The sequence below is a fragment of the Silene latifolia genome, chromosome 6, assembly GCF_048544455.1.
Source record: "Silene latifolia isolate original U9 population chromosome 6, ASM4854445v1, whole genome shotgun sequence".
Classification (NCBI taxonomy): domain Eukaryota; kingdom Viridiplantae; phylum Streptophyta; class Magnoliopsida; order Caryophyllales; family Caryophyllaceae; genus Silene; species Silene latifolia.
This window is the reverse complement of record NC_133531.1, coordinates 12,754,613-12,778,208: the sequence shown is the minus strand read 5'-3', so window position 1 is coordinate 12,778,208 and position 23,596 is coordinate 12,754,613. Positions and strand designations below refer to the sequence as shown.

At 37.0% G+C, this 23,596-nt stretch overlaps 1 protein-coding gene across 1 annotated transcript; it reads right to left on the bottom strand.

Annotated features, from left to right (window-relative positions):
* Positions 1–15,201: 15,201 nt before the first annotated feature.
* LOC141587525 (uncharacterized) lies at positions 15,202–19,078 on the bottom strand. The gene is made up of 4 exons (XM_074409003.1): positions 18,542–19,078; positions 17,062–17,123; positions 15,545–15,691; positions 15,202–15,463 (listed from the first exon to the last, which is right to left on the bottom strand). Exons 1-4 carry the CDS (start codon positions 19,076–19,078, stop codon positions 15,202–15,204), a joined length of 1,008 nt encoding a protein of 335 aa, XP_074265104.1.
* Between the last annotated feature and the right edge of the window lie 4,518 nt (positions 19,079–23,596).

Genomic DNA, 23,596 nt, shown 5'->3' with positions numbered 1-23,596 from the left:
TTCTCTCCAAAATTTTCTTCTCTCTAAACTTTCAAGGGCTTCTTTCTCTTCAAATCTTCAGAATCGTTACGTCGGCTAGTGCTTTTCTTCAAGGCAAACAAACAATTTTTTCAATCTTTATTTTGTTAATTGTTGCTACCATGTCTACTGTTGACGCCGGGACTAGTACTTCTGCGCCGGGGGGTTCCCCGTCGCGTCTCGATGAGGAGGGGATACTAGACGCCATCCCGATAAGGTCTGGGGGGCCCTAGGTCTCCTTCTCCCGAAGTTAATCCACAAATTTTGGAGGAATTGGAGGATGAAGATGATGGTGCTGATGATGATGGCGGTGAGAGGACTCCTTCTGATGGGGAGAGGCCGCATCTCCCGGATCACGGCGAGGCCTGTTCGACTAGTATTGACCGTGCCTGGTTCGATAAATTCGCCCGTTGTTCCGGTGACACTCTTTTCGAGGGTCATTTCTCCTTCGGTGAGGGGTATAAAATTGTTATCCCCGAGGAGGGTCAGGCGGTCTGTTGCCCTCCCCCAGGTCATATCGGCGTATATATCAGGCACCTGGAGTATGGGCTCCGGTTTTCTTTGAATGAATACGTCATGGCCATCATCAAAGCTATGAACGTCGCTGTGGCCCAACTGCATCCGTTGGCTATGAGGACGATAGTCGACTTTGTGTGGCTCTGTCTCTTTAGGGGGGAGACCCCAACGGTTAACTTATTCCGCCGACTTCATCATCTTCGGCCGTCAATCTCCGGTAAAGTGGGGTGGTATAGCGTGCAGACGGAGCCTGGCTACGTCTCCGTGTCCAAACTTACTTTTTGCAAGGACTGGCAACGGCGATGGGTGTATGTCCAAGTGTCGGAGGACTACCCATTGCCTCGGTCTTTCCAGAGCCTTGTTTACTTGCGGTGTGAGAACCGGGAAGAATATGAGAAATGTATCTCCCGGGGTAAGGTTAAGATGGACGCTTCGATGGTCCCTCTTACTGCGGATGAGAAGCGGGCGATGCGTCGTCAATTTGTTTGATCTTTGAGAAGGGATGGGGATGCCCCCGACTCGATTATTCTTCGAGATGAGCTGCTTTGCCGCGTCGGCCTCATACCGGCCCTCAACCAGGGTGAGTGGGGTCGGTGTGAGGCCCATCTTTGCCTGTTATGTTCCTGTTTTAGAGCTTTGTTTTACTTCTTTTATGTAACTTTTGTTTGATTTCCCACAGACGGCGCCAATTGTTCCGGGTGTAATTCCAGAGCAGATATTTGTTACCACTCGTAGCTTGTAGAATGATGTCCTTGCTTGAATCCTCCTTTCGGTCTCCTGAAATGATGAACAAACTGAGGGCTCGGCTTTGGACCGAGCGAACTCACTCCGACGCTCAAGTCAGTAAACTTAAGAGATAAGTTGTTGTTACTTGGCTAAATGTGTATTGTAGAGAGATAAGGAAGATATTACCAGATGAATAGTGATTCTTAGGTTAAATTGTGGATCCTCTCCTCAATGAGGGTTGAGGAGTATTTATAGACTTTCACCTTTTGTCACGTAGTGGCCAAGTGGCCAAGTGGCTAGCAGGTGGAAAGACCGTTCTACCCTCGGCCGATGGACCTATGGCAGGCCGGCCGAGGGATCTTGGATATGAGTACGCGGATATGTGCCCCGGCTGGCTAGTTGCCTGGCCGAGACCCAAGTGACAGGCCGATGGGCTGCATCGGCTAGGCTGTCTAAGTCGTTGACTTGCTGTGGATATCTTTGACCTTGCTCGATATGTTGACTTGGTCAGCGGTGCAGAATATGCCCCATCAAAAATATTAAGGGAGATCGAATTATTTCCGTCCTACCATAACTCAAACGCGGAAATCTTTCTTCAGCAGGAGGAAACCTCCTGGGAATAGACGCAGCAGGTGTTGCGCCTCTTCCAAGAGACGCAGTGGCTGCTGCGCCTCTTCCCAGGCCCTTTTCTGCATGTTTCTCGTATCTTTTTCATATCTTTCCGAGATTCACTTCCAAAGAGTCTCCGAAACCCTAATTCCTTCACGTGATTAGTATAAATAGGAGCCTTCGCTCCTCATATTTCTCACGCGAGTGTCCGCCCTTCTCTCCTCCCTTTGCATTCTAGACTTTGTTCTTACTTATTGGCGCCTACGTGCTTGAACATTCGACCACGTAAGCTCGGATCTTTCCGGGTACCAGCCTCTCCGTTGCATGACCGACCAATTTGACCAACTACACAATAATCAATCTAATTAATCAATTTGTTTCAATCGTTTTCCTCTTACGAGGGCACTCTCTTTGCATTCGCGTCGAGCATCACTAATCGATATCTTAGTCCTTCTCGTTTCGTCAAACATGTAAGTCTGAGGGTGTAAATCTCTCTTTTATTTATTGTATCTTACTTTTATCGTATCATTATTGTAAGGTTTATGTCGAAAATACCTCATTAAAACCGATTTCTAAAACCGTCTTTAAAACCTCTTTTCACGGATTTTCGAAGATCGACGATCGAGAAAAGACGCAAAGAATCGCCGCGCTCTTCGAGAAGCGCGCAGTTCTGCTGCGCCTCTTCGTGAGGCTGCCGCAGTTCCTGCTTCTTTTCTTCTTCCTTCGTCCTCTGTAATTCGTCTTTGATTATTTGTTTTCACTTGTTTTCTTTAAATTCTTTGGTACAATAGTTTAATAATCATATGTACATTGTTTATCATTCATCCATATGTTTTAATCATCATAAATCCGACCTTAAATCCCAAGTAATTCATATTTGCGGGTTTTCGTCATTAAATTCAATCCGGGTTGTAGAGATTCAATTTGTTCATATTGAGTTTCTGGAATTCGTCTTTGATATAGTTTTCATCTGTTTATTGTTATATTCGTCACTAATTTGTTGTTATATCATCATGTTTAGACTAGTTAATTGATTTCAATAGAGGACTCATTAATATTATTCACTAATTAATTGTTCACTCCCTGTATTAATCCATCTTAATTCCGTCTCATCCATGTTTTACTGTTTTTATGACCCATTCATATGTTAAATAACCTGTTAATCACTTTCATCCGAGTAATTATTTTAATCCATCATTAAATTTATCAATCGACATTAACGGTTTGCAAATACGGCTTCACAGCCAGAACTGAACCAAGGAACAGACGCAGCGTCTGCTGCGCCTATTCCAAAGGACGCAGCTCTGCTGCGCCTGTTCCTGGCTGAATTCTGTCCCTGAACTCCGTTTCTGCCTTGACACAGTCTAATTAGTTTACGTATCAATTAACTATTATCCGTAATATCACGCTAAATTCCTGTTCATTTATTTAATTTTGTTCTTTTATTTCTTTTTCTCAAATTATCCGTTTTAAAGGTATTTTCGACATAAATCGCCTATCCGTTGTAATTAATGTAATTTTCATTATTGTAATTTATAATTATTGTATTCCTTTTATTGTTTGTATGTTTTCACATGTAAATCAATATTAAATCCTATTTCGACCCAATTGTTTGTTAAATTAATTGTCAACCGACTTAGTTAATTCTCACATGTTAGGATTAAAACTTGGATGTTGCATTGCATGCATATAGCCGACAATATATCGAGTATAGACGATTTCCCTAATCATTAGTAGAGGCCGCTATCGAGGCGGGCGGGATTAGGTGTTCGATCAAAAGAGCTTCCTAATACGTACCCTCACCCCTTACTCCAGATCTCCGTGAGCACCCGTGTTCATTGGCATCCACGAGAGTCATTCTAGACATAGAATGCTAAGGGTAACGATTGCTTAGTGTTCATGTCACTACTTTATGTCTTGACATGACATGAGGTATTCGAACGGTTCCAATTTCCCATAAAAATTGGTGGCGACTCCATACAAAATGCAAACGCTTGTTTCGTTTCTCACCAAGCGCCCCCGTGGGCGGCCCGCTGTCCACACCCACCTATTTTTTTCCCTCTTTACCCCTGCTTTTACCCTCTTTTCTTAAAAACCCCATTTTTTACCACGTTACCATTTGTCTGGTATGGAGGGAGTATATTGCATTGCACTGCAAGAAGGGGGAAAAAAACGGAATTAGAATACACACCTTTATTACCATGAATACAGGCAAACATAAAAACTAATACGTAACCTTCAAAAAAAAAAAACTAATACGTACGAAGTAAATATAAAAAACTGTGCAATAATAGCAAGTTAACCATGAATATAATAAAAGAATTACTAAAAAAAGTAATATGATTAGCATATTATGGATTAATTGATTGCTTTTATAGTGCTTTATATATACTACCATTAGAATCAACTTAGGAGTCGTATTTGTTTGAATAATTATCTATCAAGAGTTAGATAGATAGATATATATATTTATTTTTAAATAAGCGTTTTATAAAAGTTGGACACCCTGAAAAAGAACCCTATATATATTGATTGTCATATCATAATATCATAATCCTCTAATACTTCTCCTATTCCAAAACACACAAAGAGATCCACAGTGGCAAACTGGCAATGTTGTTTGCAGTGGAGTTCTTAGTGACAATGTCGTTACCGGCAGCGCCGTTTATAGTATTCATGCCTCCGATGAGGCGGTTAACTTTGTGCGTGAAAAGAGTTGAAGTGGTAATGATAGAGACCATGGGGTTGCGCTATCGACTGTCCCATCGTCTACGCCGCGACTTCCGTGTCCTATTCCATCGTCTGCGCCGCGTCTTCCGTTCTTTTACCTCGGCTTTCGCCTAACTCAATACTTGATGTTTGAAAAGATAGGTTCATGGTGATTGATATCATGATCATATGGTGCTTTTGTAATTTGAGTGACCTCATGATTGCTATCTAAGATTTATAAATCTATATTCTTTTTGCTAAATTGACCATATTCATATTCATATTCATATTCTTTTTCATATTCATGTTGCTGTAATTGTCAAATTAGGGTCGATGCAGGGTATTATGATACTTGAGAAGTTGGGTAATTTTGGAAGCAGGAAGTACCAATTTTTTTTACTAAAGCCAACCAACATTGCAAAACTTGTAAACACAACTGATAACTGCGAAGATCAATTTCTTTGATTTGAGCATTTGAATTTAGTTGCTAAGAGCAAATTAAATATCATCATACCGCGATAACTAAGATTCAGAAGCAATTAGGTGATTGGCGAGAAGCCCTACGCTTAATTACATATTGTTGGTTATCGAAAATTGGGGAAAGGGAGTGAATTGGTAATACTAGGGCTTTGATAAGAAATCATTAAATAGGCCGCAATATACCTTTAGAAAAGGTATTCACAACCTTGACTGGCAGCCTGGCCGGTCCCGAGACACGGAGACACATACCCGTTGCAATACGGACGAAATCACCACATACTACACAGAAAAATATAGGTACATCATCAATACAATATTATTCAAAATTGGTACTTTACAGTTAAAAACTGAAGAGCGAGATGGGGTTATTGATAAAGAAGGTACCTTTCTCGAGTTTTGGGAAATTATCTGATTGATGATGTCAATTTCATTGTCATTTAATGGTTTGCCTTCTTAGTTATTATTAATAGCATTTGAAGCTTACAATCACTCATCAAAAATGGTGTAAGAATGATCAAGACGAAGAATATCCTAGTCTAAATCAAATGTTGTAAACAGGTAGTGTAACATACTCAATTTGTTAAGTGACTGCAAAACCATGCAACAATGCAACTTCTGATACAACGGTGGAGATAATTTTTCAAAAAAAATTTCAAAATTACAAATATTTACAATTTTCATTTCAGAAATCTTTTAAGCAAAATTGTGAGAGGAACATACTTTATCATATGAAAATATCTAAGCTCTTTTAGACTCAAAGAAAGTACACATACTTTTCCTTAAAGAAGGGAACTTTGTCTTCCTTAACTTAAGGAACTATGTGTTTTACTTTATTATCAAATCTTTTGAGGGTTGCTGAAATCTTTTCTTGAGCTTATAAATTGACTGTCCTCTTAAACATTTTTAAATGAGAATACATCTTATAACCTTTTAATAATAGAGTAAAGAAACTTTAGGATTCCTCCTTTACACACTTATTACTCTATAAATAGCCTCCTCATTTCTCATTTATTTCTAATACTTTCAAGAGCATTTTATTGAGTAATCTTTGCAAAGCATTTCTGAGTCAAAAACTTCTGTTTTTCTTTAATATTTGCAAAAATGTTTTAAGTCTTAAAGTCTTCAATTATTTTCAAAAGTGCTAAAATGTCTCAATGTATCAGTTCACTGCATTGTGACATAAAGAGTATGTTCAATGATTCTCATGTTTAGGTCTTAATTCTAATCTCCATGTTCTTAAGTGAACCACTGAGATTCTGTCTCTGTAAACCGTTGAGATAGAACTTAAGTCTTGAAGCGGAGTAGCTTTGAGCAAGAGAATGTCTTGAAGCAGAGTAGCTTCAAGCAATTGCAACCGGAGTAGGTTGACGAGTTATTTTCATTGTAATAGTTTAGTTAAGTTTGAGTAATTTCTAAACAAGCAATAAAATAACGGTTGGACGTAGGCTCCGGAGTAGGAGCTGAACCAATTTTTAAACAACGTCTTGTTTGTTTATTTACTTTTACGTTCTCTTATCATTGTACTTTTGTTCATCAATCGCGCTGCCAGTGATGTGCAACAGTCACTCATACTGTTGCATAGATCTGTTGTACCTCTTGTGAACTTACAATCCATTAAGTTTCTCAAGTTGTACTTAATAGCTTTTACTTGTCTTAGTATCTAACCAAGTAAAGGAGAAAATTTTTAAAGGGTACACCTAATTCACCCCCTCCCCCTCTTAGGTGTTTATCGTTCTTAACTCTTCACTGATGAAATCATGAGTCTCATATGTTGAAGCTGCTCCACGGATTCTTCATTCATGGACATGGTGAAAAAATTCAAGGCAGGCGCAATTAAGGTTAGGTTGAATGAGAGATGAAATTAAGGTTTACCTCCTTGGTACTCCTTTATTTATAGTGTAGGACTCTAGGTTAGTACCTGCCACCTAGCCACGGTCCGGACTGACCCAGTTACAGGTGAGCTAGAAGTGGCAAACTGGTCGGTCAAGTTGGGTTTGGATCAGTTCATTACTGGGTTGGTTCTATCGGGTTACGGGTCGCAATCGGGTCGGGACGACTTCGGTATGCAATATTCTCAAGTTTTGTCGGGTCATGCGGGTTAGATTACACTTGCCACCCGCCATGGACCAACCCTTGGAAGTGGCGGGTCTGGCGAGTCGGGCAGGGTTGTCCACCTCTCTGACCCGGATCCCACCCGTTGAGTAATATGGTCGGGTTGTTAGCGAGACGGGTTAGGTTTAATAAAAAAATAATTAGTTTTTTTAGGAAATTAAATAATGAAAAATTAAAAAAAAGTGCTTAATCAAAATTATTATTCCCTTCTAGTTTTCATGTTCCTCCATTTTCTTTTGAGCACAAGGATTAAGAAAGTGAATTTGGACTACACAAAATACACTACACTACATGAAGTTGAATTTGGACCACATAAAAACTTTCAAATAAGGAAATAGGGAGGAATACACACTAAGAGCAAGTAAAGTTTGTTCTTAAATGAACAAACTAGGTTTGAAAAGAAGAACCAAATTTGTTGCCTTGTTGGGAGGGGGAAGTAGCCGTTGGCAACAATTGTAATTTAATGATCATTTTTTGGTGGGCAGAGTAAAAAAAAAAAAAAAAACAGTTCGGGTCTAATTGGGCTATCAAGGAGAACCAAAACAAAGTTGTGTTTCAAGAGAAGCAAAGAGTGGTCGATTGTCTCATACAAAAGGGGCGTGGGATACAATGTCATGGATGAAGAGTGTGGGGACCGAGAAAGGGGAAGAGAGTATAAGGGAGAGGTGCAGGTTGGGTAGCATGTACCTTTGAGGGGCATGATTAATTTAAGTGAACACGAATGTTAAGGATGATGTCGTGCTTGGACTAGGTGTTGTGTGTCGAGATGATAAGGGTGAAGCGATGTGGTGTGTTACAAAAGTATGGGACCCGAGGGTTGTAGAAGTTGTAGAAGTTGTAGCGGTGTTGAAAGGACTTCATGAAGCGTTGAGAGTGGGACGTGGAAAAGTGACTACAAGGCGGTAATTGATGCAATTCAGAACAAGGTGGGCGGAGCCGCATTGATCTAATTTTATAGGAAATATTTGAGTTATGTGATTGTTAGTAGGAGGTATAGTACGATGGCTCATAGGTTAGCTCACGTAACACCGCTAATAGTTGGTAAGAAATGTTGGTAAAACGATATACCAGGTGATTTTGACGCTATGGTCTCGATTTGCTTGCTATAGATTGATACTCCCTTAATTCATATCCAAACACTCTACTATTCAATGAGAATACTTCAAACTATTGAAGTGTTTTTCAAAATACTACGAACTCTAATTTAACTACAAATACACTCAACTAGTATACCTCTCCTCTTTTAATAGAATTAGTCATTTTTTAACTTATAGATGCAGGTAAAAACATGTGTGGGTCCCACATTTCTTCTTCTTTTTTTTTAGACAAGTGTAACCCACATTTCTTCTTATAACACAAAATCTCATTTGTGACCAACAATATCCGTCACTTTGGAGTGACGGATACCATTTTACCTCACAAAGTACCCACTTTTTCTCTCTCTGCAACACTATTCATGTGGTCCCCTTTCTCCACTAACCCATTTTGTTACCATTTTAACTCACAAAATATCCGCCACAAATGGTGACCCGTCACAAGGGAGACCAATTGTTCTTATAATTGAATGATCTTGGTCTTCCTCTTTTTCAATTTCAGAACCTGCAAAAAAAAAAAAAATCAATTTGTTTGCTCCTCTTCCATTGTGACTGATCTTCATTATCCCTTCCTCATCCCCTTATAAAATCTTACTTTTGATTGAACTTTTGACTTTTTTTTATTGAACACTTTTGCTTGTTTTCTTTTAGTCTGCTCCGTCTCTTCCTTCAAGTACAATTCCATTGATCTGGACTATACAATGAATCAGGTAACTTTGCTCTATTACTTCTTCACAGTGCTCAAACTACACCCAATTTGTGTTGAAATAAGATCCAAGATCTTATTTGAGATTTTTAAGTTCAGAAATTTAATGAAAATGCATACAAAGTCTACTCTTCTTTGTAGAAAAAAATTGAGCAATTAAATCAACGAATATTAATTTCTGAAATTGCGGAACATTGAATTCAATTTGAGACTTTTTTTTCCAGGTAAACGCTGTAAAATTTAGGGGGAAGAAAAAAGATTAAGGAGCAATTAAATTGGAGAATTTAATTTCTGAAATTTGGGAAAAATTGAATTCAATTCGGGACTGTTTTTTGCAGGTAAAAGCGGGAAAATTTAGGAGGAAGAGCAAGTTCAACTTTAAATATTCAACATGACACACCGAATCCGAGTAAAACGGAATAACCTACTACTAGTTCGGAGAGCTTGAGGAAAAGACTATCCGAAAACCAAATAAACTGACAGTTAAAGGTCTAAAAGCAATGGCAAAACTTTTCTCATTTTCGTCTCTTAAAAGCTTGGGAAGAGAAATTAATCAATGGCTTAAAGAAATTAATTGAGGACTTAATCACATACCCAAGTAGTGAATTGAAAATACAAGCAACTTTTATGTATGGAGAAGGGAGTGACTTTGTAAGGAGGTAGCAGGTCATCTAAGTGTAATATAAGAAGATGGTGCAATAGTAGAGTATATTGTTAGTTAAATTGAAGTTTAGAGTATTTTGGGAAGCACCTCAATAGTTTCGAGTATTCCCATTAAGGCGCCTTCTTTTGGATTTGAAACTTATCTCTGTCTCGAATCGAATCGAATCAACTTATAGGATCTCGAATCGAATCAATCGAATCGAACTTATAGGATCTCGAATCAACTTATTCGATCTGAATCGAATCAACTTATAGGATCTCGAATCGAATCGAACTTATAGGATCTCGAATCGAATCGAACTTATAGGATCTCGAATCGAACTTATAGGATCTCGAATCGAATCGAATCGCACTTATAGGATCTCAAGTGAACTTAAATTAAGTGAGGTATAGGATCTCGAATCGAACTTATAGGATCTCGAATCGAATCAATCGAACTTATAGGATCGAATCGAACTTATAGGATCTCGAATCGAATCGAATCGAACTTATAGGATCTCAAGTGAACTTAAATTAAGTGAGGTATAGGATCGAATCGAACTTATAGGATCTCGAATCGAATCAACTTATAGGATCGAATCAACTTATAGGATCTCGAATCGAATCAATCAACTTATAGGATCAAGTGAACTTAAATTAAGGCCTGTTCTTTTTGATTTGAAATTGTCTCAATCAATCAATCAAATCAATCAACTTAATGGAGCCGAGCTGAATCAATCAATCGAATCGAATCGAACTAATCAATCAAATCAATCAAAAATAATAATAAAAAGATTATATTAATAATAATAATAATAATAATAATAATAAATATTATAATAAAAATAATACCAATAATAATAATAAATATTATTATAATATTATTCATTAATAATAATAATAATATATTAATATAAGCTAATAATAATAATCTAATAAGATATATAAAAAATAAATTATTAATATAATAATAAATAAAGTAATAATAATAATAATAATATATTAGTAATATAAATGATAACATTATTAATAATAATATAATATATTAATAATAATAATTAAAAAATAAATAATAATATAATAATAATAATAATAATAGGTCTAATATAATAACTTATTAACATAATAATATTAAATATAATAATAATAATAAATATGTGATTAATAATATTAATAATGAGTATATTAATAAAATAATAAATATTAAATAATAACTTATTAATATAATAATAATAGTAAATATGTTATGAATAATATTAATAATAATAAATATATTAATAAAATAATAAATATAATAATAATAATAATAATAATAATAATAATAAATGTATTAAATATAAATATAATAATATAAACAATACAAATTAATTATTAATAAATATAATAGTAATATAATAAATATAATAATAATAATATAATAATAATAATAATAATAATAATAATAATAATAATAATAGTAAATACATTAATATAAAATTAATAATAAGAATATCAATAAGAATAATAATAGTAATGTTGAAATAAACTCAATCGAATCAATCAATCAATCAATTGAAATAAATCAATCAATCGAATCGAATGGAGCTGAATCGAATCGAATCGAATCGATTAGAATCGAAATTAAGTCCAAAAGAACAGGCCTAAGTGAGGTATAGGATCTCGAATCAAACTTATAGGATCTCGAATCGAATCAATCAACTTATAGGATCTCGAATCAACTTATAGGATCTCGAATCAATCGAATCAACTTATAGGATTCAAAGTGAACTTAAATTAAGTGAGGTATAGGATCTCGAATCGAACTTATAGGATCTCGAATCGAATCGAATCGAATCGAACTTATAGGATCTCGAATCAACTTATAGGATCTCGAATCGAATCGAATCAACTTATAGGATCTCAAGTGAACTTAAATTAAGTGAGGTATAGGATCTCGAATCGAACTTATAGGATCTCGAATCGAATCGAATCGAACTTATAGGATCTCGAATCGAATCGAATCGAACTTATAGGATCTCGAATCGAACTTAAATTAAGTGAGGTATAGGATCTCGAATCAACTTATAGGATCTCGAATCAATCGAATCGAACTTATAGGATCTCGAATCAACTTATAGGATCTCGAATCAATCAACTTATAGGATCTCGAATCGAATCGAACTTATAGGATCTCGAATCGAATCGAATCAACTTATAAGATCTCGAATCGAATCAATCAACTTATAGGATCTGAAGTGAACTTATATTAAGTGACTTTAAGTCCAAAAGAACAGGGCTTAAATAACTCTTTTTTTTTTTTACACTATTAGCTAAGAGAATCTTAATGATTCTTTGTAATATATAAGAAACTAATATATGGGGAATCTTGTTTGATCGACCTTTAAAAAAGTAGAATAAAAATACGAAATTTTTATATTTTTTTATAATGTAAAATTAAAGATATTTATTATCCAAATTGTACATTGGTAATGAGTCAAAATTCTCTCCATTTCCTAAAAAAAATGGAGAGGCCATTACCTATCAACGGTCCATATTGTATCCTGTAAACATCAAACGGTTTACAATTTAGGTATAAAAAATAAAAGGTTAATAGAATCTAGAAAAGATAATATTAGAGAAAATTGTTGATTACAGCCTTTTAAAAATCACTTTTTGAAAATTACAGCCTTATATAATTTTTTTTGAAAATTACATCCAAAATATTACTTTTCTTCTAAAATTGCACCAACTTGAGGTTTTCGGTGAATTTTGATGATGTTTTTATGATGTTTGGGGTGATTAATTGGTTTGTGTCAAGGAGAGTTAAGAAATCTGGGTAAGTAGGCTCTCAAATAATAAAGGATACATCATAAAAACATCATCAAAAATCACCAAAAACCTCAAGTTGGTGCAATTTTAGAAGAAAAGTAATATTTTGGATGTAATTTTCAAAAAAAATTATATAAGGCTGTAATTTTCAAAAAGTGATTTTTAAAAGGCTGTAATCAACAATTTTCTCATAATATTATTAAATGAGTTTGTGAGAGAAAATGAAGAGAGAAAAAACGGAGACGATCCTTGTTGCATTGGTAAGTGTGCAAAAGGCAAGTGGTGTGTTTGGTTTTAAGTGAATGGGGAATATCCTAAATAAGACTCAAGGGACTAAGAAATTAAACGATTCGAACCCGCCCATACACACGTGGAGTATGGGCGAATAGTGAAACAATAGACACACGCATTATTTTTTTTATTTTTTTGGTAATGATGAAATTAAACGATTCGAACTCGCCTATACAAAAATGAACGGTGGACTATTCCCTCTTTGTGGACTATAAGGGGGCGTTTGGTTAGGGGTATTTAGGAAAGGGAAAGGGAATTAAATCAAATGATTTCCTTTGTAGTTGTTTGTTTGCCTATTTCAATCATTCCCTTTGCCCCTCTCTTACCCTCAAGTAACTCCAACTCCTTACCCCTCATCCCCCTAATGAATGAGATTTCATTACCCCTCATTCCCTCAACCACATCACTCATCATCAACCACCACCACTGTCACCATTACTTGCAACCACCACCACACTTGCGACCACCACGACACCACCGCCATCATGACACCACCACCGGCAACATAGCCACCTCGTCGCCACCGTATCTAAATCTAACACCACCACTGCAAGCCTTACAACCATCAGCCGCCCTCCCCTGTCACCACCTTTTAACCGTCGTTACCGCCACTATACGAAAGGCGACACACCGGATACATCTACTTCCCACCTACAGCGACGCCACTCATGCCCCACAACCCTTCACTATCAGTCGAAACCCCCGTCATAAACTCCACCAAAAACCTCGAAAAACTCTCCCCCACCCTTAGAAACACAAGATCGGTGGTGAGGAGTGAATGTCGGTGGTGGGAGAGAGTTTTTCGAGGCTTTTGATGGTGTTTATGATGGTCGAGTGATGATTTGAAATGGGGTCGGGTTGAGTACGGTGGTGGGGCAGAGGAAATATCCGTCAATGGTAGCTGTGCGCTGGCGCTCAGCGGTTGTTAAAGGTGATAGGCGGAGGTGGTCCTGGTCATTGGTGGTGCCGTGGTGGTGATGGTGGTTGGTAGTTGAGTTTATAAGGGGATGGTTGTGCGGAGGCTTTTGATGGTGTTATCAAAGCAATTAATTCTATTCCTTTGATAACAAACCAAACAATAAGGTAGATTAGAGGTGATCCCTTTCCATACCCCTTATTTCCCTTTCTTGATTTCATTCTCTTTCTCTTTCCCGAACCAAACGCCCCCTAAGTCTACAAACTGTATGCCTTGTTTGTTTCCGCAAAATACGCATGCATCAAATCAATAAGCAGATTCCTTTTTTTGGGTTTTTTTTATATAGTACTCATGTGTTTCTTGTTTCTTTACACGGTACCCCTATACTTTTAAGAATCTCCATGGTACCCCTATCTTTAGTTAATTATCATTAGGCGTGACCTTAGTCACAAATTCTATCCAAATACCTCTAATTGATGTTGAGTAGGCTGCTTTCGCTACATGGTACCCCTATACTTTTAAGAACCTCCATGGTACCTCTATCTTGAGTTAATTATCATTAGGCGTGACCTTAGTCACAAATTCCATCCAAATACCCAAGCTTACAATCGTTGCGGTAAGAATGCGGTTATTAAATTTTTCGGGTCAACTAGCAATTCAAGAAAGCTTATTTCAAATGTTTGGAATGTAATAATTTGTAATGTGGTTAACATCAGAGCATGTTTTTATGAATCGAACAATAAAAAACAATAGAGCAAATGAAGATGAGGATTTTTTAAGTGGTCATATCTGCAAAGAAGAAATTATTGGGTTGAAGAAGGAGTTTAAGAAATTAGCTTTCTTCATGAAATGTATTAGTTTGATATATGTTTGTTGTGGTTGTTGTAATTTTTCTGATTAAGGTTTGAAATAATTGAAAGTAGTTTCCTCTATGAATGTATCACTTTCATGTCTAATGGCAGGATTGGCTTGGTTTTCTTATTGAAATATAATTGTTTCTCTTCAACAATTGCTCACAATAACCTTTAACACGATTACTCAAAATAACCTTATAACATAAGAAGATTGTGAACATATAACCTTAACATCATTGTCATATAATTGATGCCCAAAAGATTAACAGTTATGAACGGTTTAATACATCAAGCCACTGATCAGTGTTTGCAAAATATTTTCTAATGACAATTCACCTACTTTAAAGCATTCCCAATAAGGTTTACATTCCAAATGGCATTGATTCCCTACATGGTCATATTCACTGTTTGCAAAATACATCAAAAGGGAGTGATAACAACAGAATATTGGTGACATTAAAAACAGCCCCAAGCTGCCTTCTTCTTCTTTCCCTTGCTTGTTCATTCTCTACTTGTTGCAATGGAAGCTTGACTACTCCTCATAACAGTAGTTTCCAAGTCATGGAGAGAGTGAAACTGTTTAGCTGAATTGCAACTTAATCCTTGCTTTGCACGTTTTTTTGTGACTTTCCCTTGCAGTTCTTGTCTTTGTTTGACAGTATAACCACATTTGCAAGTATTCGAGTTGTGTCCAAAACACACACACTTCTTGCATTTGATTTAAACTGACCTCTTCCCTTTCATCACCTCCCATGGTTCTCTTCTTCTATTTCTTGAAGGCCTACCAATTGCTCTTCTCAAAGTTGGAGGTTCGAAAGTTGGAACATCATATGTCTCCCATTGCTCCTTATCAGGCACAGGGTTTATGGACAGCCCATAAGCCTCCTTATACATTCTTACACAATACCATTCATTCACAAAATCACATGGCTCCTTATCAGCAGTTATGATAGCCCTAATGACATGCCTACAAGGAATGCCACTGATTTGCCACCCACCACATTACCAAGTTCTCTCTATCAAATTTACTGGATAGTAAGTACGACACTCACTTACTTCATACCTACCTGGACCAGAACGGTAAGCATAGCATGGCCTGGAATCCTTAGTGAGTACCTTCAATCTCTCCACTATGTTAGGGCAGATCCCATCATCAGGCCAAGATTCCGCAACATATTGCCTAGTTGCATGTCTTACCATTGTTATCTTTCTAATACATGTAGAAGTATTTGTTAAACACTAAACAGCGTAGCCAAGTGCATTTCAACATATATAAATTGAAACAAGTATTAAAATGTAGTCATGTATTACCTTCAAGCATACTTAACGTAGGGTTACATCTGTGTACACCTAGTGTTGCATTGAAACTCTAAACAAAGTTTGATGTATTATTATCAAAAGATAAACTTAGGTCAAATTTGTGTTTAGCCAACATTTCTTTGTCCCCTAAATCCAGAAACCACCTTGTAGCTCTCGAGCCTGTATGTTGCACCACCAACTCCAAAGCTTTCTTAAAGGTGAATTCAGATGTTGCATTAACAACCCTCCAAAATAGTTGATGCATAAGAAGTCCAGGATACTCTGTTTTGAAGTTCTTACATAAGTGTCTTGCACAAAATCTTCTATATGATTCATGCCATATTGAGTCCAAAGAAGTTTCAACTCCCGTGCAAAATAGTTTAAGTAATTAGCAGTGAAAAGAGATTAATAGTAGTGAAAAGAGATTAAGAGATTAATAGAAGTGAAAATAGATTAATAGTAGCGTTGTAACACCTCCATACACCAAAGTGTCTTATCAAGACCACCTTAGCATATGGAGATACTATCATCTCGGTTGCCCGAGGTACAGTATATCAAAAGTGACCATAAAGAAACATACTTTAAAGTTCAACTGTTTAAAGTGCCTACAACCTAAAAACCAAAACCAAACATACTATACAAACTGTCTTAAACCAAACAAACTAGAAAAGAAATTGTCATAAGATTACAGTGGAAGACTAAGACTAGTGATGACTCCATCCCAGCCAGATCTCGCGAGCTATCCATTTGGTTACCTACTAAACAACTGCTCATCATCCCCGAATGGATCACCACAGTTTTCAAAATATTTAACCAGGGCCAGTTACTGAATAATTAAAATAAGAAACAATAAGCATCCAAATACACAAACACATTCCCAAATCTCCATTTAATCACCACTCACCTGACTACACACTAAATGTGTAGTCCTGCCAGATTACCCGTCGCAACAGATAATCCACACCACCAGTGGGGACCGCAACCTTACCACCTAAGCCCCGCTCAAAACCATAGAGCGAATAACCTAATGACTATTAATGTGCACATCTCCCTTGTAGCGGGAACCACAAGGAGCGAATCAAGGGTGTGAAGCCATTCCCAAAAATGACTCCACTCAGCCGAGGGCGCACCTCGCGAACCACATACAATTACAACCAAAAATCACAATACTGATAATCATGCCAATACCAAGAAATAAAATTAAGCATAGAAATAATCATATGATTCAACCACCATAGCACTTAAATCAATTATACAATAACCGAGTAGGGAAAATCCTACCTTTTCGCAATCTGCCATAACTGCAGCCAATCATATAATGTACAAGAGTACCACATCGTCACCTACAATAATAATCAACAATTACACATCATAAACCGATTTATACTCAAAACCGCCAAATCACCCAAATTAGGGTTTGACAAAACTTAGTAAACCAATAAAAGGACAACATAGAAATCTACCCAATTACCGGTGATCGCAACGATGTAAGGATCTTCGAAAACTAAGAACCGTAGCCTTGATTTGATGGTAAAGAATGGAGAGGATTGAACATCGTTGAAGTTTTTTATGAAAACCTTTTGAGAATAAAGAGTAAAATGAAAGTAACTGACGACTTAGCCTTTAAATACCTGTAACACCCCACGTTAATTGAAGTTCCAGTGATAAGTTCAAATGACTAGTGCTTAAAGGGATTGGAAGTACTACTCATATCAATAAAGTGTACTTTCTTTTATGGTCATCCATGCGAAAGAATTCCAAAGTTAAGCCTGCTTGACTAGGAGTAGTCTTAGGATAGGTGACCTCCTGGGAAGGTTTCCAGGATGCGCATGAGTGAGGACAAAATGCGCTATAAAGGACCCGTGTTGATCTGTGGGCCATGTACACAGCCTGGTGAGCTATCATAAGTAACCGCTCCCGACCCGGTTTGGGCCGGGGTGTTACAAGTGGTATCAGAGCAACCCTGCGACCGTGTGATGATCGGAGGCAGTTGTTATACGCCCCTGGAGGCAGTGGTTATATGCTCCATTGTGATCACACACCTAGCGGGGGAGGATTCTGGGTTAGCGGTTATGCTCCCAGGCGCAACGAGGACGTTGCGTTCTTCAAGTGGGGGTGACTGTAACACCCCACGTTAATTGAAGAGTTCCAGTGATAAGCTTAAATGACTAGTGCTTAAAGGGATTGGAAGTACTACTCATATCAATAAAGTGCACTTTATTTTATGGTCATCCATGCGAAAGAACTCCAAAGTTAAGCGTGCTTGACTAGGCGTAGTCTTAGGATGGGTGACCTCCTGGGAAGGTTTCCAGGATGCGCATGAGTGAGGACAAAACGCGCTATAAAGGACCCGTATTGATCTGTGGGCCATGTACACAGCCTGGTGAGCTATCATAAGTAACCGCTCCCGACCCGGTTTGGGCCGGGGTGTTACAATACCTCTTCCACTTTTACTATCAAACTGTAACGAAAACCCGTAAAAACACTGGCACAACGTATTCGATCGAGTACCGCCTACTTGACCGAGTTGCCACTACTCGATTGAGTACACCCTGAGCAGAATTTACTCCAGAATATGAATACAACTTACTCGATAGAGTACTCAAAGACCAGAATACCTGAGGTATTACAAGAGTATCATAAAAACAGTTGATGAATAAAGATATACTCCCTCTGGCTTTTATTTTTCTTCTCATTTCTCTAATATATGTGAGGAGTATTATAATGAAATGGGAAGAAAACAGCAAGCCGGAGGGAGTACCTTTTGCATGTCTGAGATTATTGTCCAGTTACTTTTCCCACTGTCTTTTACTATTTGTTTCAAGTGCCAAAAGAAGTTGCTCCAACTATCTTTGTTCTCTGACTCTACAACAGCCACTGCCACGGGAAATAACTCACCATTGGCATCAAGAGCAACTGCAGATAAAAGCACACCATCATAGTTACCTTTCATGTGTGTACCATCTACACCAATCCAACTCCTACAACCTCTAAGTAACCCCTCAGATTGAGCTTGGAAGCTAATGAAAATGCTCTTAAATTGCAGAGGTCTCTCATGACTGTCCTTATGTACCCAAGCACATATTGCAACACTTCCACGGTTTGTTGCTTTGATAACTTCACAATATGTAGGCAGTTCGCTGTAAGACTCATCATGGCCACCATTGATTTCTCTTAGAGTTATGTCTTTTATTTTGTAGACACTAGAAGTTGCAATTTCAATCCCATATCTTTCCATCAACATGTCTTTAATTAACTGAGCTGATATTGCTTGATTTGCCGTTATATCCTTTATCATTTTTCTTACTAACCACACACAGTTGGCTATTGGATTGTTCTTTTAACCCCTGCACACCCATGTTGAGGATTCCTTATAGACTTAATAGCTCAAGTAGTACAATCAGGCAGGACTGAAGCATGAATTCTCCATTGACATGTCAGCGTTGCACAATTTGTTGTGTACCTTTTATTGTCAGCCTTGACAACAACAACAATAAACCCTTCTTGAATGCAGTAGTCTCTCAACAAATCTTTAAAATGATCATTGTCCATAAATAGCATCCAGGGTCTAATCCCGATAGCTCTAAATTCCCAAGCATCAAATACTTCATCATTCTCACAAACATGACCAGCATAACTACTTTCCTCACTTGACCACTCATGATTCAAAAATGGTATATAACCATCATCAATCTATAAAATGGACATGATAATACTTTCCTCAACCTCCAAGTCACTCGACCCACCCCCATCATCACCCGCCTCTTCATCAGATGTCGTATAAAATCCATCGGTTTCTGAACCATCACTTATGTTGTCATAATGAGCACTAAGGCTTCTCATAGACCTTTTACTACTTCCTTGACCCACATTGCTCCTCTGACTCTGAACATTTGACATATATATCCCCTTTCTCAATGCAGTATTCTTGAGAATTTTTAATCTACTTTCAGTCACTTAATTAGTCACTTGGGTTGTCACTTGATTAGTCACTTGTATAACTGAAGCTTGTTTTAAAAGGGTTGAATTCAGTCTTGGACTTCTTCTAGGAGAAGATGAAAACATGATAATAACTTGACTTTTGGCAGGTGATTGTGTTGGAGTAACTGATATCACATTTTCAAATGGTTCTTGACTTTTAGCAGGGGAAATAGCTGCATTTAGTCTACATCTTCTTCTCCTCGGAGAGGTTGATCCAGTTATAGTTGTCGGCTCTTGAGTTTTAGGAGTGGATGAAATAGGGGTAGGATCAATTTAAATTTCAAGTTGGCACTACTACAAATACAGGCAACCACAACGGCCCTTTAACAACGATTATTCACGAAAATCACAATAGACGTTGTAGAATGTGTGGCGCGAATTTTACTAAAATAAATTAAAACGGGTATGGTTATAAAAACCGTTTTTATTAGTGTTAACAACGGGTAACACATGCACAACCGTTGTTAATAATTTGGCGCAAAATTGGCGCAAAGTTAGTGAAAAGTAATCACAACGGTTATTTTTGAAACCCGTTGTTAAAACTTATTTAACAACGGGTGTTTTTTACAACCGTTGTTAAAACATATTTCACAACGGTTGTTGTTTAATAACCGTTGTCAATACCTTCCATACTATAAACAACACAAACAAGTCTGCACCCACAAAACACAACCCTTAATACACAAACACAAACACAAAGACAAAACAAACACAAAACACACACTCTCTTTCTCTCTTTCTCTCTTTCTCTCTTTCTCACTTTCTCATCGTCGCTTTATCTTCTCGTCGTCACTGTTGATTTCATCGTCATTATTTTCTGTATTTATCAGGTAAATCTCGCCGTCACTGTTAGTTTCATCGTCATTATTTTCTTTTTCTATTTATTTCTTTTGCATGTATGTGTTTTTATCGACCATTATGTTATTTGAATCTAGTTAGTTAGTAAAACAATGAAGAAGCAAGATGAATAAGCAAGATAAACATAATTAATATATATATATATATATATATATATATATATATTTATAAATACATAAATTAAAAAAAAATTACATATATAAAAATGCAATTCTTATATTTTCATAGAGGATCTTATTCTGCTCTATCGTATCCGTCCTCTCCTCCTTGGCTATTTGAGGTTCCGTTCAGCTTTGCTATATCGTCATATAGCCAACAATCGCTAATCCGTTGCGTCAAGCCATCTTCTTTGGCGTGCTTGATGGGATCGAGCATCCGCAAGGTAGCTCCTGAAACTTTCCTCAATATGGAGGAACCGGCGGATGAAGTTGTTGTTGTTCTCGATCATGGTAAGAGTCTTAAGGATGAAATCATTCATTTTGTTGGAGTTTTTGGAGTTTGTTTTGAAAGATTAAGTAGAGTTTGTTTTAGCAGTTAGGGTTTGGAGATGAATATATTGAGATAATGGAAATGTTAGTTGAGATATGCAATGTATTTATACTAAGCAATGTGTGGGTTGAGTTGCTTTTTAATTAATATATATGTTAGGAAGTTGTGCCATAATCATCATCATATCTCTCAATAATGCTGCTTCAAATCTTATTACTAACCCTTCTCATTCCATATTATCCGTTCATATGTACAGTGATGTCAGTAATAATACATGCATCGGAATTCTAACAGGCCGTAATTATGCATGCATCTAGTAATATTTAATTTAATTTTTATTTTATTTTTTAAGAACAAACAACAACGGTTATTTACAAACAACCCGTTGTCTTTAGTTATAACAACGGTTTTGTATATTAAAACCCGTTGTTATAACTTTCCCCCCAAAATTGAGTCACACTTTCCACAACGGGTTTTTATACTTAAAACCGTTGTTAATAGTTTTAACAACGGGTTCCTTAAGAAAACAAACCGTTGTTAAAACCTTTTACAACGGACGCTTTAACAACGTCCGCTTTTTTATATAACAACGGTTTTTAACCGTTGTTATAGCCTGTATCTGTAGTAGTGTGGGGTTGGGGTTGATTTGAGTTCCTTTTAAATAGTAATTTCTCTCTAAATGGGACATACATATTAGTAGAAATAGACACTTGCTCAACAGGTGTTGCCCCCTTATTACAATCTCTAACTATTCTTTCCAGTTGAAGAGTCTTACATGGAACAGTCTCTAACCCAAGTCAAATATCAATTTCTTTCTCAGCACCAACCCTATCAAACATGGTCATGAGGTCTTTGTCTTCTCTTAAATACACATGTTTCATTTTGAAACTATAACTTAAGGAAGGGTGCTTGGGTAAAGAAACCTCACGCTTCTCCGCCTCATCATGATACACATCAATAAGCAAGCATTTGTCTGTGTCATCAACCCTAACATCAACTGACTTACCCATATAGTGCATTTTTAACACAAGATTCTCCATACCGCATTTTACAAATAAACATCAAAATTGAAAAGGGAAAAAACCAAAAAATAAGCCAAAACAACCAACAATAAACATGACATATTAAGTTACAGTTATTTATAATACAAAAGATTCAAACTTTGATGTTTTTTTTAACAATGTTCGTCAATTAAATTGTACAAATATTATCAAATTAAAGATCGTGCAAAAGTTTTAGCATCGAACACACCAAAGGAAAAATTAGAAAAAATAAAAAGGATAAAAAGATAAGAAGGTTAATCATACCTGCTTCGATCTCAGGTAGAGATGAAGAATTAAGAAGTTGAAGAGGAAGAATATTGATGAAGGAGTTTTTGTGACACTCTCACATACCAAGGTGCCTTACCAGGACCACCCTAACATGAGAGACCATCGCCATCTCGGTTGCCCGAGGTTAGTATATCAAAGTTACCAATTCAAAACACAATTATTAAAGTATAACTGATTAATGTTTACATGTTCCAAAATCCAAAAACCAAAGTAAATGTTACTAATGTTCAACAACTAAAAACTGAATGATAAATCTCTTGACAGCGGATGTTAGACTCGAGTGATGACTCCCCATGACGGCCCCATAGCTAGTAAACATCATCACCTGTCACAATCTACTCACCATCCCCGAATGGATCACCACAGATTTTATAAAACAACAACGGGGTCAGTTACTATATAATCAAAATAAGACAAGTACGAAAAGACAAACAGCTCATCATCATCCACCTCCAACTCCCAATCACAACACGTAATCGACTACACACTAAAGTGTGTAGCCTTGCCAGTGGGGGACCGCAGCCGTACCCACTTAAGCCCCCGCTCATCAACGAGTGATAACCCTGTCCATTAATGTGCACATCCCCTCCTGTGACGGGTTCCACAGAGGGCAAAACTTGGACGTGCAGCCACTCCCGCAAGTGACTCCACTCAGCCGAGGACGCACCTCGCGAACATCACCATCAACCATCAGAACTCCAACACCCAACTCCAAATCAACAATCAGCAGATAATCACAATATCAAATCGTACAACAATCACAATGAAATCTTATAACAATTAAACAGTAAACCGAGTAGAGAAACCCTACCTTAGCACAACTGCAATGAGATACACAAGCAAGCTAGAATGGCTCCTCTACGAAGTCCTCACCTAACAACAATCACATAATTCCAATTACCATATGCAAAACCCTTTTCCCCCAAATCACAAATTAGGGCAAAACCCTAAAAGGTAAATCAATAGAATTAATGGAATCAAAAGCTTACAGACACCAACAATGCAATGAATGATGAAGAAGACTCGCTAATGATCCACACACTTTAGAGAGAGATTTGGAGAAGATTAGAGTTACGTTGTATTGTTTAGGTTTTGTAAAAGTGTTTAGAAACTGTTAAACGCATCTTAAATAACTCTAATCCTTTCTAAATCAAACC

Coding starts and splice junctions, on each gene's coding strand:
- LOC141587525 (XM_074409003.1), bottom strand. CDS start 19,078: ATGATAAAGGATATAACGGCAAATCAAGCAATATCAGCTCAGTTAATT. Junction 15,692..17,061: donor TTATGGCAGATTGCGAAAAG/GTAGGATTTTCC, acceptor TACATGTATTAG/AAAGATAACAATGGTAAGAC. Junction 15,464..15,544: donor TACCGTTCTGGTCCAGGTAG/GTATGAAGTAAG, acceptor GTGGCAAATCAG/TGGCATTCCTTGTAGGCATG.